The sequence below is a fragment of the Miniopterus natalensis genome, chromosome 9 (assembly GCF_054644295.1).
Source record: "Miniopterus natalensis isolate mMinNat1 chromosome 9, mMinNat1.hap1, whole genome shotgun sequence".
Taxonomy (NCBI): Eukaryota; Metazoa; Chordata; class Mammalia; order Chiroptera; family Miniopteridae; genus Miniopterus; species Miniopterus natalensis.
This window is the reverse complement of record NC_142089.1, coordinates 33,958,484-33,972,815: the sequence shown is the minus strand read 5'-3', so window position 1 is coordinate 33,972,815 and position 14,332 is coordinate 33,958,484. Positions and strand designations below refer to the sequence as shown.

Genomic DNA, 14,332 nt, shown 5'->3' with positions numbered 1-14,332 from the left:
AGGAACAGCACAAAGACTTGAGTGGTTGGAGCATGAGTGAGGGAAAAAAACAAAGTCAGAGAGAGTGCCAAGGGCTAGTCATTACGGGACCATGGTTCACAGCCTCTCCCAGACCAAGCATTCTTCCAGGGCCAGGGCCATGTCTGATTCATTTCTGTATCCCTGGCACCCAGCACAGGGCCTGGCACAAGAGCTCACCCATTCCCCAGTGAAGGGGTAGGAGCCTGGATGGCCCTCGTGGAAAACAAGTGCCCTTTGCTGAGCTGCAACACAGCCCCTTCCTCGCACAGCCCCGTGGCTTCCCGCTGCCATCTCTCATTTCTACAATGTGGTGTTTGAAGCCTACCCTTTCTCTCTGTCCATTTTCCTCACCCTAAAGGCATGTAGTTCAGAGGAGATTCATTGAGTGCTGAATGCTTTAGATCTTCCTCTATCTCAAAGGGGGAAAATAGAAAAAAGCATCTCCTTATTGCTTTTCATTCTATCATTAATTTACTTTTCAAAAGACGCCGTGTCAAGCTGAAGATTATATCTTTAAACCATGTTTTTACACCCACTACCTATAAAACCTTAGACTATAGATCTCCTGAAAGGACCTGAGGGAGAATACGTTTGACGAGCTTTTTACCTTTTGCTCGGAGAGAGAGGAGCGGGGCATTCCTGAAGAGGGAAAGGGCTGCTGTTGCTGAACTGCGGCTGTATTTTCATTTCTAAAACTGCCAGGGGGTGCAGCATCTGCAGAGGGACAGACACTGGCCTCGGTTCTCTGGCTCAGATGGCAGATAGATTGGCATCGCTAAGCTGGTGGTCTTCGCTCACAGGTGATCCTGGCCAGTCCGGCCTCCCACCACATTCTAGCATGTAACTACCACTCCCCAGTAAATAATTAATGAAAATTAATTATTAGTGTAAATTAACTTAAAAAGCAAATTAACAACAGGATGAAAAGCAATAAGGGAGTCTTCTTTTTTTCTTCTTTCAGATAGAAGATCTAAAGAGTGCAGGAATAAACTTTTGAACTAAAAGTTTTAATTAATAGTAACAATAATAATACTAAGGGTGATGCCAATAATTTTGTATGTGACATTGTTTTAAGTATTTTATATTACTTATTTATTTACATTCACCATCTTCCCCACTCCCATTCCCAACACCTACACACACCCCCAACGTCCTTTCTTACCTTCAAACTTTGTCACATGCTGAATGTCTCTCTTAAACGTCTCTTCCCTCTTTGCCTTAAAAAATCCTTCAAGGTCTGGGTCAAGCCCCATCCCATATATAAAATACACATGAAGGGATCAGTCTCTCTCCCACCTGGCCTCCCTTGGCACTTTTTTTGTGTGCCACATATTTGGGCATTAACTCAGCAATTAATTTCCTGTGTCCCTAAAACCCATTCTAATTGAATCATGTCTATGTAAGTCTTATTATTATCCTAAAATGATTGAGGATTCTGGAAAGATAGGGTAGATATATATGTATATCAACAGATGTTTCTTGTACTGACTGGGAATACAAATTCTACCTTTAAGGAGCTCACAATCTATAGGAGAAACTTATAGGTAAACAGAAAGATCAGTACAACACAACACATTCTGTCTTTGAGGCGTGACTGACGGGAGTGCTGAGGGATACTGAGTTTGGCTGGTGGTTGGCTGCCCCGCAGGTGTGGCAGGGAAGGTGCACTGGTCATTATTGGTTGGCCCCTCCAACGGACGCTCTGCTCTGGGAGCCTGACCAATATGGACCCCATCTTTGAACTGTTTCTTGAGCTCAGTCCCTCACTTTATCCATAGACGCTGGTTAGGTCCCTCCCAGCTCAAGGCACAGCCCTGGCCTCTGGAGATACAGTGCTGAACCCAACATAGCTAACCTCTGCCCTCAGGATGGGCAGATGGGCCATAAATAGTCACCGGAGATATGGGCGACAATACAGAATTACTAATTCTGAAAAACGCAATGAAGGAAGAGAACAGTGTGAGAAAATAATTGGGGAAATGTGATATTGTGGTAAGAACTTAAGCAAACAAGACATTACTTGAAGGAATACAAGAAAATGTTGAGGGGAAATGAAGGAAAATGGAAGGAACTCAAGTCAATCTTTAATTTTTTCTCATTATTTCACTGTCTGCTTATCCTACCAGCTACTAATCATTCCATGAATGAACAAATATTATTATCAAAGAACCAAGATAATTCTCATCAAACTTGGTTTTATTGGCCTTGATTGTTTCAAGAGCCTGTGCCTGCTTTGTACCCCTAACCTCCAACATCTGAGAAGTTCTTCTAAGACATGGGTTGAGATGTCTCCTTTCTTTGGATGATCCAATGTGCTGTGAGCAGGACCGAGACTCTGGTTAACACTCAGCCCCTAGTTGTTGAATGACTGAGCTTTGTGGGGAAGAGAACAGTTCGTTTAGATGGCACAGCCAGGTCTTAAGCCTGAGAGCTGGCAGGACAAAGAAGAAGGCCATGTTGATTGGCGCGTACTCTCAGCTGCAAGAAGTCACTATCCAGTGGTGGATGCAGGTGGTGACATCGGTCGCGTGGCCCCAGCCTGGGCCCGGAGGCCCTCAGCAAGGCTGGGCCTGCACGCTCCGGCCTGGACACGCGGCGCCCCCGTTCCTGGGCGGCGGGTTGTTGCACTCCCTCCTCCTTTCCCGAGCGCCCGCCGAGCAGGCAGACCAGGAGCCCCAGCAGCTCCAGCCGCCGGCCGCCTTGGCTCCTGCACAGATCATTCCGGGGGCAAGGTTAGCACACAAGCAGCAGCTCGCCGCCGCCCAGAGGGCTCCGCAACCTCTCCTCGGGGCAATGCCGTGGTAGCCACCGAGCTCGCCACCTCACACTTAATCTGAAACTCTGGACGGAGTGAGCAGGGGCCCCTGGGAGCCCGTCTCATGAAACCGGAGTCTGTGGTTCCATGGAAGGTGGCTAGCAGAGTAAAGCAGGGAGGATGTCCCTCTGGAAGAAAGGCACGCCGACGGATGGTGTGAGGGGCAGGGAGCAGAGCCCAGCTGGGGTTCACGGACCCCCCTGCGGAAAGCATTGCTGGGCTTCTGAATGAGGGCTGTCAATCAGACCCCCCAAGGCTCTAACAAGGGGGCCAGGGTGGGTGACAGGCTCTCTGCTCAGAGCGTCAGGACACACGCACCGACTGTGCGTCTCTGGAAATCCGGCTCATGCAACCCCCCTAGCCTGGGGCTGCCGCCTCCTCCCGGCTCTGTGTCTTCGGGCAAGCTCGTCTCCTCTCTCAGCCTGAGTTTTCACCTCTGCAAAATGAGACGGATGGACTAATCCGGTGGGATTTTTCCATCATTATGCTTTTCATTATTGTGGGGTATTTTCTGAAACGAACCCCAACATGGAAGTCAGATGGGAGTAGAGCTCTTCTGTTTGAAGCTGGGGTGTCTATCAGGTTGGCCCTGCTCCCCTGGGGCAGCCCTTAAGGCCCCAAGTTTCCTCAGATCCCAGTGTGACTATCACTGGATTAGATTATCTTCAAGTTCCTTCCGGCCCTGTAATTATGCTCCCTGGTGAGGCAGGCACAACAGGGTTCTTCCTTGCTATTTCTCCCACCTCTGTGACTCCGTCCCCACAGACAAAGGTTTGCTGGGAAAACCCCCAGGGACCTGCTTCTATGAGTCTCCATGATGGCTGACTCCCCAGCCTTAGGGTTTTTTGCCAGATTGATCTCTATCAGGTTTAAAGTTCAGTCTAATAGCCCCAAGGCCACCTGATGTCCACACCCTGTTTGGAACAAGGTCAAAGGAACACCATGAGCTTCCTGCAACTGATTGAATGTAATTGTGCAGGAGGAATGGGGCTGTGAGGAGGGGACCCAGGCCTTTGCGCCCCACCAGCCCCCTCCATATCTTTGGCATCATGTCCCCCTCCTCCAATGCCCACTGTGTGTACAGATCACTCAGAATGGACCAGCTCTGAGCCCAGCATAGGACCACTGAGAGGCATGTTTAGGTAGTTCTCACTCCCTGTTCTCCCTGTCTCTATGCTGTGTGGACAGGGATCCAAGTAAGTCACTGGTTCTGAGGCCCTTCCTTGATGTGCTATAATTTTACTTATCCAGGCAGGACTCACATTTGTCCATTTAAGCCAGGTCAGGCTGATAACTGCGAACTGGGACATTCCATCCTTCCCCACTCCCCAAAATCATAGTCAATGCAACCATCTAGAATCTCTGCCCTCATTCCCCAAATGTCCTGACTCTTAGGATGTAAATCAATAAAATGCAGCAGTTAAGAGTGTGGGTCCTAGCACCTGACCACTTGGGTCTTAATCCTGGCTAATGACTTTGAGCAAGTTATCGCTTCTTCCTCCTGTTCCAGTTTCCTCATCTGTAAAATGGGGCTAGTAATAGTATTTATCTCATAACATCCTTGGAGGAATAAATAGTTAGTGCACATGGAGGGTTGTAATAGTGCCTGGCACAGACTAGGGTGAGTTGTTCCTCCTACTCGTTGACCTTCGGTCCCTCTGGGAAAGATGCCTGGCCAATGGGCAAGTGGAGGCTGAAGTCCCATCCACACTCTGCTTGAAAAGTCAAGAAATCCTTGGGCCCTGGAGCTGGACAGTATTGGGCCTGAGTGGTTTTCTCTGTTTCTTCCAGTTTCCCCACCTGTCAGGCAGCACCTTTGTCCAGTTCACATGAGGAAATTGTACCAGGCTTGACCCTTGTGATTGGTCTGCTTGGGTTTTATTCTTTGCAACCACCTTCATAAAAACTCTGGAATTTGCCCTGGACAATGTTGCCCAGTGGTTAGAGCATTTGGCCCATGCACAGAATGGTCATGGGTTCGATTCCTGGTCAAGGCCATGTGCCTGGGGTGCAGGTTCCATCCCCTGCACCCATGGCAATGCTTGCTGGAGTCAGCCAATCGATGTGTCTCTCTCATATCAATGTTTCTCTCTCTCTTCCTCCCCCTTCTTCCCTCCCTTTCACTCTCTCTAAAAATCAATGGAAAAAACATCCTTGGGTGAGGGTTAACAAAGAAACAAACAACAACAACAACAAGACTCTGGAATTCACTCGCCATTGTGGCTCAGCCCTCTCAGGATTCCTCCTGCAGGATGCCAGGCAGCTTGCTGCGCCTTAATTTGTACTCCCTTCAGCCCCCATGGAGAGGTTTAGACAAGGTGCCAACCCAGGTCAGATCCTCTACCAATGGAGCTCTCTCTTCCTCTTACTTATTACAGCAGAGCCTGCCACATTGTCAGCTAGAGCTAGTTTAATCCTCAGCACAACCTGTCATGAGCATACTAATATTATCCCCCTTTTACAGGTGGTTCCCAGATGAAAACTGGCAGCAGTGGGTTTCAGGGTGGGGGGTGGGGAGGGGAGAGAGAGAGAGAGAGAAGCATTGATGTTAGAGAGACACATTGATTGGTTGCTTCCTGCATGCACCCCCGACTGGGGCTGGGATGGAACCTGCAACCCAGGTACACGCCCTTGACCATGAATTGAACCCATGATCCTTTGGTGTGCCGGGGCCGACACTCTAACTACTGAGCAATACAGGCCAGGGCAGCATGTGCATTTTCAGGGTAATGGGCAAGAGGGCACAGAACCACAGGACGGAGAGACTGGCAACCCCAAAGCCCTCCCTGCACTGGCCGCTCTGAGCTGGACCGGGCTTGAACCTGAGTGAGCCTTACTTACCCTCTTGCTCCATTTGTTCACAGGCAAGGTCCTTACGACCCAGGGGACACTGGCACTCGCAGCTGGTGCCCTGGAGGATGGGCACTCCATTGTTGAAGCAGGGCCCGCAGCGGCAGGGATCGAATTCCATCAGGTACTGATCCAAGGCCCGCTGCAGGTTCTGGCGTTTGGTGTCCATGTGTCCCAGGTTTGTGTGCCGCAGCACCTCGTAGATAGGCTTTGTCTGTGGGCGCAAAAGGAACAGAGGGCCCTCCCTGGGCTCATCCAGGTCCCCAGAGCCCAAGAACTGGCCATCCAGTTCCTGGAGGGCCTGCTCCAGGACAGGCAGAGCCGGGCACTCAGCATCGTCCCACTGCACCAGATGCTGGCAGCCCCTCCGTGAAGCAGGAACTAAACGTCCCGCCCACGGATGAAGAAGTGGTGGCTCAGGAGACTCTGAGTGACCAGCTCAGGATCATGCGAGTAAGTGCAAGAGTCACTCTGAACGTGGACCTGCTTAACTCTGAAATATGTGAAAGATCTTTCCCAGATCTCAGAGGAAGATGAGAGCCCAAAAGCCATTTGTGCCAACTCATCTCCAGCACTTGTAGAAGCCGGGAAGAGTGTAAAGGATGTGTGTGAGTGTGTGTGTTGATTGTCAACCTTCAATGTAGGAATTAGCAAAGTCCTTGACAGGCAGTTATGCTGTCACTGCTGATTACGTGTACGGGGAAGGGTGGGCGTCATTTCCGTTTGAGGCAACCCGTCCCAGGCATGACCGCAGCCCAGGGCTTCTCAACTTTGCCACTAGGGAATTTCCAGCTGGGTGATTCTTTGCTGCAATTCCTGTGCACTATAGGATGTTTAGCAGCCTCTCTGGCCTTTACCCACTGGAAGCCAGTATCACCGCCTAGTTGTGCAAACCAAAACTGTCTCCTGACATTGCCAAATGTCCCCTGGGGGATGAAGTTGCCGTCCAGGTTGGGAAGTACTGTCGTAGGTGTAGAGAGCAGGGAAGGTGCAGGCAGGACACCTGGCTTCAAACCCCAGCTCTACTGCTTCCAGTTGTGTGGTCTTGGCCACGTTACAGACGGAGCCTCCCCTCCTCATCTGTAAAGTGAGAACAAATTCCTGCCTCTCAGGTTTATTGTGAGGGTGAAAGTCGATGGATGGGGACAGCCTGTCACATAGTAAAAGCTAAATAAATGCTGCTCACTCCCTAGCTTTGTGGCTCAACTCCTAACTGCCCTTCTCTCAACCTGAGCCTCAGCATCCACAAAATGGAAATTATAGCCTATGTCCTAGATTTCTTATGAGAATCTAAAGAAATAATGAATGTGAGATGCCACTGCAAAAGGGAAGCACAATGTAAAACCACCATTTTTATTAGTTAGAAGTGATGACAGTAAAAAAAAAAAAAAAAGCCTATATTTTTCAAGTTTTATGTACATATGGTTACCTTTAGCACACTTGATGCTCTGTATTTCAACACGCAATCATAAAATGAAAACTCTTTTCCAGATCTCTATACAGGACAGTCACCCAAGGCCCTCAGAAAGAAATCATTTGCCAGGGTCACCAGGAAATTCAGAGGGAGGACAGCCACACTGGAGCGACCTCACTCCTCTAAAACCTGAGTCAATGGAGGGCATTGCCATAGCCTTGAATGGGTTCCTGGAAATGTGTACAGAGAGCCCTGTGGCAAACAGACCTTGGCCTGTGGTTGGGGGCTGTGGCTGAGGTCATCGGGCTGCTCATGTCAGGAGTGGTCAGGCCTCCAGCCAAGGAAAGGACACAACTTATTGGAAGCTCAAGCAAGGTGGCCCCATTGTTAGGAAGTCAGTGCAGCATGGGCTGCCCTGTGGCCCTGGTTAAGGTGACTCTTAGTTCCAGGGAAAGCCTGGGACTACCAGGCAACTTGCCTTTGACCTTCCAGTGGAGCTTAGCACTCCTCCCCCCATCTCTCACCTCCCTCTCCCAGAACCCTCAGTGAGAGGAAAAGAGAACTCCTTGGTGCCCGTGGGGGCTTACGGCAGGGAAGAGAGGTGGAGGAGAAGAATCTTAGAATGTTAGAGCTCGAAAAGACACTGGCAATGGTCTTGTTCCCATTTCACAGATGAGAAAATGGGTTCAGAGAAGGCAAGTGGTGTGATACAGCAACACAAGATAACCTAACACGTAACTCATAGTGATATATAACACAGCAGCATCACATCATCACATCACACGATTCCTATATTCACTCAGCCTAAGTGCCTACCATGACGAAGTACTGCTAAGCTCTGGGATGTGTGGGTGAGCAACTGTTTCCACTCTGACCCTCAGGTTGCAAATACCCCTAACTGGTCCCGTTGTCCAATCTCTCTCTCTCCTTCGATTCATCCTCCGTGCCACTGTGAGCATTCCCTTTGTAAAGCACAGCTCCAGCTGTGCCATTTCCTTGCTCTATAACCCACCAGCATCTTAATGCAGGGAATCCAAGCCATTAAGGGGTCACATGGGTTGTGGTTGTGGGTGTTAGAGTCAGTCAGACATGGCTCAGGTTAGGCTCTGCCATTTACCAGGCACAAGCCTTGGCCAGCTCACTTAATCTCTATGAGCCTGTTTCTTCAACTGACATCTACTAAGTGCCCTCTTCTCTCTCCCTAACCTTGTGACATAACACTCTGTTATCCCCATGTTACAGGGCATGAAAATGGGGCTCAGAAAATGAAGTAACTTGTCAAAGGTTACACATCAAAAAGTTGCTGAGCCATGAGCCAAAGTGTATCTGTCTCACCCCAAACCCAGTTCTCTTTCCCAGAAGATGGCATTCTGTCTTTTCCAAATCCTTCTGTCTTCCCCTTGGAAGTTTTGCTCGAGGCAAACGAAAAATTCACCTCTTGTCTGTGAAAGCTTATATAGTACTCCTGATATCAATTTTACAGTTTTTGCCCAAATCACTAATAGCCTGATGACAGCAATTTTCAGGCCTCATGTGAATCACAGGTGTGTGAAAATGGTCCCTTACTTAGTGAAGAGCTAAAATAGGGATTAATTCATTTTATCTATTTCTTCATAGACATCAGGGTGTTATAATAGACTTTCAGGTTTAGCTATTGGTACATATGTTAAGAAGAGGAACTTTAATTATATGTAGAAAATTGGCAAGGGTCAGGAGAAAGTAGGCAGGAAAACAATAATATTTTCTTTAAAAGCCCCAAATATAACTTTTTTAATGGATTACCCTTGCATATGAATAGAAGTAGTTTGACAACTGGTAGAACCATTACTTATTTGTAGTTTGAATACAATTTTGCCCCCTTTGTAAGGTTAGGGATTTGGGCAGGGTTTCTCAATGCTGGCACTATTGACATTTAGGGCTAGATATTTCTTTGTGGTGGAGGCTATCCTTTGCACTGAGGGACGTTTAGGGGCATCCCTGGTATCTACACCCTAGATGTCAGCAATAACCCCCTAGTTGTAACAGTCAAAAATGTCTTCAGACATGGCCAAATTTGCCGGTGTGAGCAAAATTGCCCCCAGTGGTTGATAACCATGGCTCTAAGGAAGATACTAGGATAGATGGAAATGAAAGCTGGATGTGAAGTCCAAAGGTCTGAGATCCAGGTACTACTACATATGAGCTCTGGGACCTTAAACAAATCACTTGAGTCCTTGGGGCCTCAGTTTCCAGATCTTTTCAATGGGGAGAATCATGTCCTTGAAGCCATGGTGAAGGGATGAGACCATTTAGAGCAGGGGCAGCAAACTACAATTACAGCTCAGGACCACATTCCACCCACATATGGCCTTTGAACTAAGAATGGCTTTTATATTTTTATAAGATTGTAAAAAAAAAAAAAAGGGAAGTAATACCTGTGTAACAGAAATGGGATGTAGCTCACAAAGCTTAAAATACTCACTATCTGTTCCTTTATAGAAAAAGTCTGCCCACCTCCAATTTAACAGATGTGTGTTTTCTAAGTCTTGTATGTATAAATACAAAGTAGCATTTTTTTTAAATTTCACCCAATCCTAAAGAAACTCTGGGACAACTACTATAAAACTAGGCCCTGGCCAGATGTTATGCTTCTGGTCTCAGTTCTCTTGCGGCCTAGAGAGCTCCCTAGAATCAGGCGTGGGGAGGCCACCAACCAACCAGTCCAGTGTGCCGTTAACATTTAATTTTGTTCTCTGATGGGTTCCTAATAAGAAATATGAAATGATCTGGTCTGTTTCACTTTCATTCCTCATGGACGTAGAGTTTCTTCAACTGCGAAAAGACTTACCTCAAAATCAATAACAGCAGGATTATACTTTAATGACCTCCCCCAGGAACGATACGAAATGATGCTGGAGTTCTCAGCCAAGTGGGCGCTCCGGCCAGAATTGCCACCTCGCACCCGAGCAACGATGTCCTCCACAGCCATGTTCTTAATTTCGTTATCTATCAAGAGGGTGACTGCATTAGCTCATCTCCTAAAAAGCCAAAGGACAGGTTCGCAAGCGCCACTAATGAGGTTTGGGACGAAGTTTCTATGCTGTCCTTAGAGCTGTTGTCCATTCTCCTACCTGACTCCGTTAACTAGTTAGCTAATAGGACAAAGCAGAAGGGAAGGAGCAAGGCTTAGCAATAGACCCGTCCTCCGGGTTAGAGCAGACAGTGCTCCCACCAGCACCGGGGAGGGAGAGGGTGGGAAATGCGTGGTAATCCATTCATTTATTCACTCACACGTCAAATGCTTACTCAGTGCCTGCTATATGCCAAAGAGGTTCAATTAAACAGTGAATGTCTCTGTGGGGCTCAGTAGGGGTGCAGAGAAAGACACGGTCAGATCTACAGTAGGGTAGGGGACTGTTCAGGAAGAAAAGTGAGTTTTCTAGGAAAATAAATGAATCTTTGCAGGGAAATGGAGAGAGGACGAGAGGGCATCAGAAAGAAGTAGCAATTTGAGTTAAGGCCCTGAGGCATGAGTAGCCTAATGCAATGGGAGTAACTTGAACCTGTTTCGTATCTAACTCATCCACTGCACTATGAACTCTTTCATCATCCCTGCGCTCTCTCTTGTCTTTCACCTGAAAAAAAATGCTCAATATGTGTTTGATGAATGATGAATGAAAATACATCAACACTCACATTGACCTGTTCAGGAAATGCCACAAAATATTCCAGTATAATCTTCCTCTAATAATTATTCTTTGAGCTTGGACTTGGTAACCAAATTCTCCTCTCTCAGGGAATTCTTTCCTCCATCTGGACTGTATCCTGATGGGCCTTTTTCTCAACTGTTGATTTGCCAGGTTCTGTCTACACATTTCTTTCATCCTAGGTCTTCCTTAGATCTTTATCTAGTGTTTGAAATCTAGGAGTGTGTGTTATACAAAGTCAAGTGTTTCTAAGGTGATCTCAATCCATGGTGGATTCAAAAATGGAGCCAGTAAGGGTCATTGGCTTGGGGTATTTAGCAACTATGCAGTTTGACCATTGGCTGGAATAGAATCAATCTGGGGAAAGGGAGGGGGAGGCAGGGAATCGTTTCCATGCCTTGATTGTGTGTTCAAGGAAAAGTCTGGCTTTTCTTTCTGGAAGCCTCTTTACCACATACTTACCACTTTTCCCACCTCCAGATTTTTTACAGTTTTTTCCTGATAAACCTCCTCCAATCAGTACGCCACTCGAAAAGGCATAAGAAAGGCCAAAAGACCCTCCGAAGCATGTCTGGACATCTTCATAGGTGACACCTGCAGCAGGGAGACAGAAAAGCAAAATGCTGAGATGCTGAAAGACTGTTATGATGGTACAACCAGCTCACAGTAGTAAAAGCTAGCTTTGGTTTTGGAGTCTAAGACATCTGGGTTGAAATCCACCTCCTCTACCCAAATCTCAGTGTTCTCTTTGGTGTGGTTCCAGCCCAAATAATTCTTGAAATGAGAAGGAATATGTATTGCATGTACTAGCTGCTCCAAAGTGCTAGGTCCCTTTCCTGTGTACATTCTCCCCTGAGCCTCCTTGGGGCAGTGATGCTAACCCATCTCCACATACCTCTGTGCCTTGCACAGTGCTGGACCATTGTCACTCTGCAATTTTGTACATGTTACCCCTTTCTCTCTCCCTTTTGCTATCTTTCCAAAGTCTACTCAAGCTCCAATTCAGATGCCATTTACGCCAGGAAGCATTTTTGGATCAGAATACTTGCATCTTCCTTCAGATCTCCCAGTGTGCCTTGTTTGAACCTGAATGATCAGAGTTGTCACGATTCTTTTTGCCCAAGTTCTCTTTGCTCCCCAGAGAGGCCAGAGTGCTGTTAGAAGATGGAGACCTCTCCAAGGGGAGTGTGCTTGCCTTCTCACCCCAGGAGAACTGTGCGTCCCACATCTGCAATCTCTGTATCTGTCTACATCTCTGTATTTGTCCCGCTGAGGAACCTGCATTTTGCAGATGAGGAACATAATATCCAAAACAGTAAAGTCATTTAGTCTTGATCCCACAGCCTGTAAATGAACAGAGCTGGGTTTCCATCCCTTGGTCGGCCTGGCAAGATAAGGCTAGAAAAGCAGATTGGAGCAAGACATGGATCACTGCTGCAGAGCTCGACTCTTTCTGCAGCAAAAGTCTTCTGAAGGTATAAACTGAAGTTTACATTTTTGAAATATCATTGCTTTTAATTAACTACAAGTGTATAATAATTATTATGTTATTATATTATTCTGGTAACCACAAAGGAAAATTCATTTAGTGCTATAATTCAATTGAGCTGAGGGTTGGATTGAATATTTTCACGGGAGAGTTCAGCAACAAATTTTACCTGCCTGCGTCCACACTAAACTGCAAACTCCGCGAGTTCAAGGGCTTTTATCTTCTCCCCCACTCTCCTGTCAGCATAGTAGAGCAACATCTCCGCGGAGGAGGAGCTCGGGAACTTTTTTCAGAACAGTGATGGGTGAATGAAGAAAACGAGGGAGGAAACCAGGGCTATGAGTCCTTTGGTAAGGGCTTCTGATGGGAAAGTCTTAGAAGTCAGAAATCCTGCGTTCAAATCTCAGTTGTGCAGGTGAATGGATAAAAAAAATTGTGAATATATACAGGGTGAGGCAAAAGTAGGTTCACAGTCATTTGTATGGAAAATAATACAATAATTAATAGATAATAATACAAGAATAACCTATGTGTTTTGTATACTCACAACTGTAAACTTACTTTTGCCCCACCATACACACACACACACACACACACACACATATAAAATTAAATATCATTCAGCCTTAAAAAATAAAGAGACCCTGTCATTCGTAGCAACATGGATGAACCTGGAGGGCATTATGCTAAGTGAAATAGGCCAGACACAAAAAGACAAATACTGCATGATCTCACTTATGCGTGGAATCTGACGCGGTCACATATGGAGAAGCAGAGGGTAGAACAGTGGCCCCAGGAAGCAGGAAGCCATGGTCCCCGGGAACACAGCTCAGCCACGTGGGCTGAGGGCGTATAGAGACTCAATGCACAGCCTGAGGACCAAGGTACAACATCGTATTGAATTCTGGATATTTGCAAAGGGAGTAGTCTTCAGGGGCTCGCTCATACACACAAAAAAGGTAACTATGTGAGAAAATATGTGAATTAGCTCGTCTAGTCATCATTTAACTTTATATCTGCATATCAAATTGTCATGTTGCATACCTTAAATATATACAGATTGTATTTTTTAAAAAAGCAAAACAGAACAAAACAAAATCCCCATCATGACACCCTCTATGAGCTTAGAAAGGGCCCATGATCTCACAGGGCCTCAGTGTCCCATTTACAGAGAGAATTGGTTGGACTGGTTTATCTCTGAGGCCCCCTTCAGCCGCAGCCCTGTGCACCTCCGTGCCTCTGTGCCCGATGGTTTCTGAATAACCCCGAGTGGAAAGTGCCTGGGAGAAGCGACGTTGCAAGCACCAGCACTCAGAACCAGGCAAAGGGCTGCTTCCACCATTTCCATTCAAGCACTTTTGATTTTTAATGCATTACTAATTGGGGAAGATTTAGCATATTTAATTGTTTTGATTAAAAAGTGCTTCAACAGTGGTAAACAAAAGTGGATGAAAGGAATTCACGGGCAGAAGCCAGATTAATTACTTAGGTGAGTGGTGGAGTGCTGCTGAATTAAAGTGACAGGACTGCTGATTAATGGGGCTGGGGATGCCTGTGGAGTGATTATGCTCAGGAGGACTGCAGACAGCCTGTCACGTGCTGCTGGGAGAAGAGATTCCTGCAGCTTGATTTGAAAAGCACGGCTTGACTGCAAAGAATTACCTTCCGAGGAGCCCTAAGTAGGGAACCAGTGAGAAAGGGCAGGTCCGTGACTTAGTCAGACAATGTGAGAGCTGAAAGTGTCCTCAGACACCCAGCCCACACTTCTCATTTGCGTTGTGATGCCCTACGTTCGTAAAGGTTAATTACCTCCTGTGAGGCCGTACAGCTGAAAAGTGGTGGGACTGAGATTCAAACTCAAGTCAGTCTCGCTTAGAAGCCTGTGGTATTTTCACTACTTCCGGTTATTGCATCAGACTAAAAGTGCTTCAACAGTGGTAAACAAAAGTGGATGAAAGGAATTCATGGGCAGAAGCTGTCAGACAGGAAAATTTAGGAAGCACCTACCATGTACCAACCCCAGGATATTGTGCTCGCGGCAGTGTAGACCCCGTGAG

At 46.9% G+C, this 14,332-nt stretch overlaps 1 protein-coding gene across 1 annotated transcript in view; it reads right to left on the bottom strand.

The window, feature by feature from the left end:
* Window positions 1-2,576: 2,576 nt before the first annotated feature.
* The window catches only part of C8A (complement C8 alpha chain), a 54,815-nt gene continuing 43,059 nt past the window's right edge, over window positions 2,577-14,332 (bottom strand). Inside the window, exons 8-11 of the mRNA XM_016204525.2 lie at window positions 11,249-11,380; window positions 9,928-10,085; window positions 5,678-5,900; window positions 2,577-2,728 (exon numbers count right to left, since the gene is read on the bottom strand). Coding sequence (XP_016060011.2) covers window positions 2,577-2,728; window positions 5,678-5,900; window positions 9,928-10,085; window positions 11,249-11,380 — 665 coding nt within the window. The remainder of the gene's footprint in view (window positions 2,729-5,677; window positions 5,901-9,927; window positions 10,086-11,248; window positions 11,381-14,332) is intronic.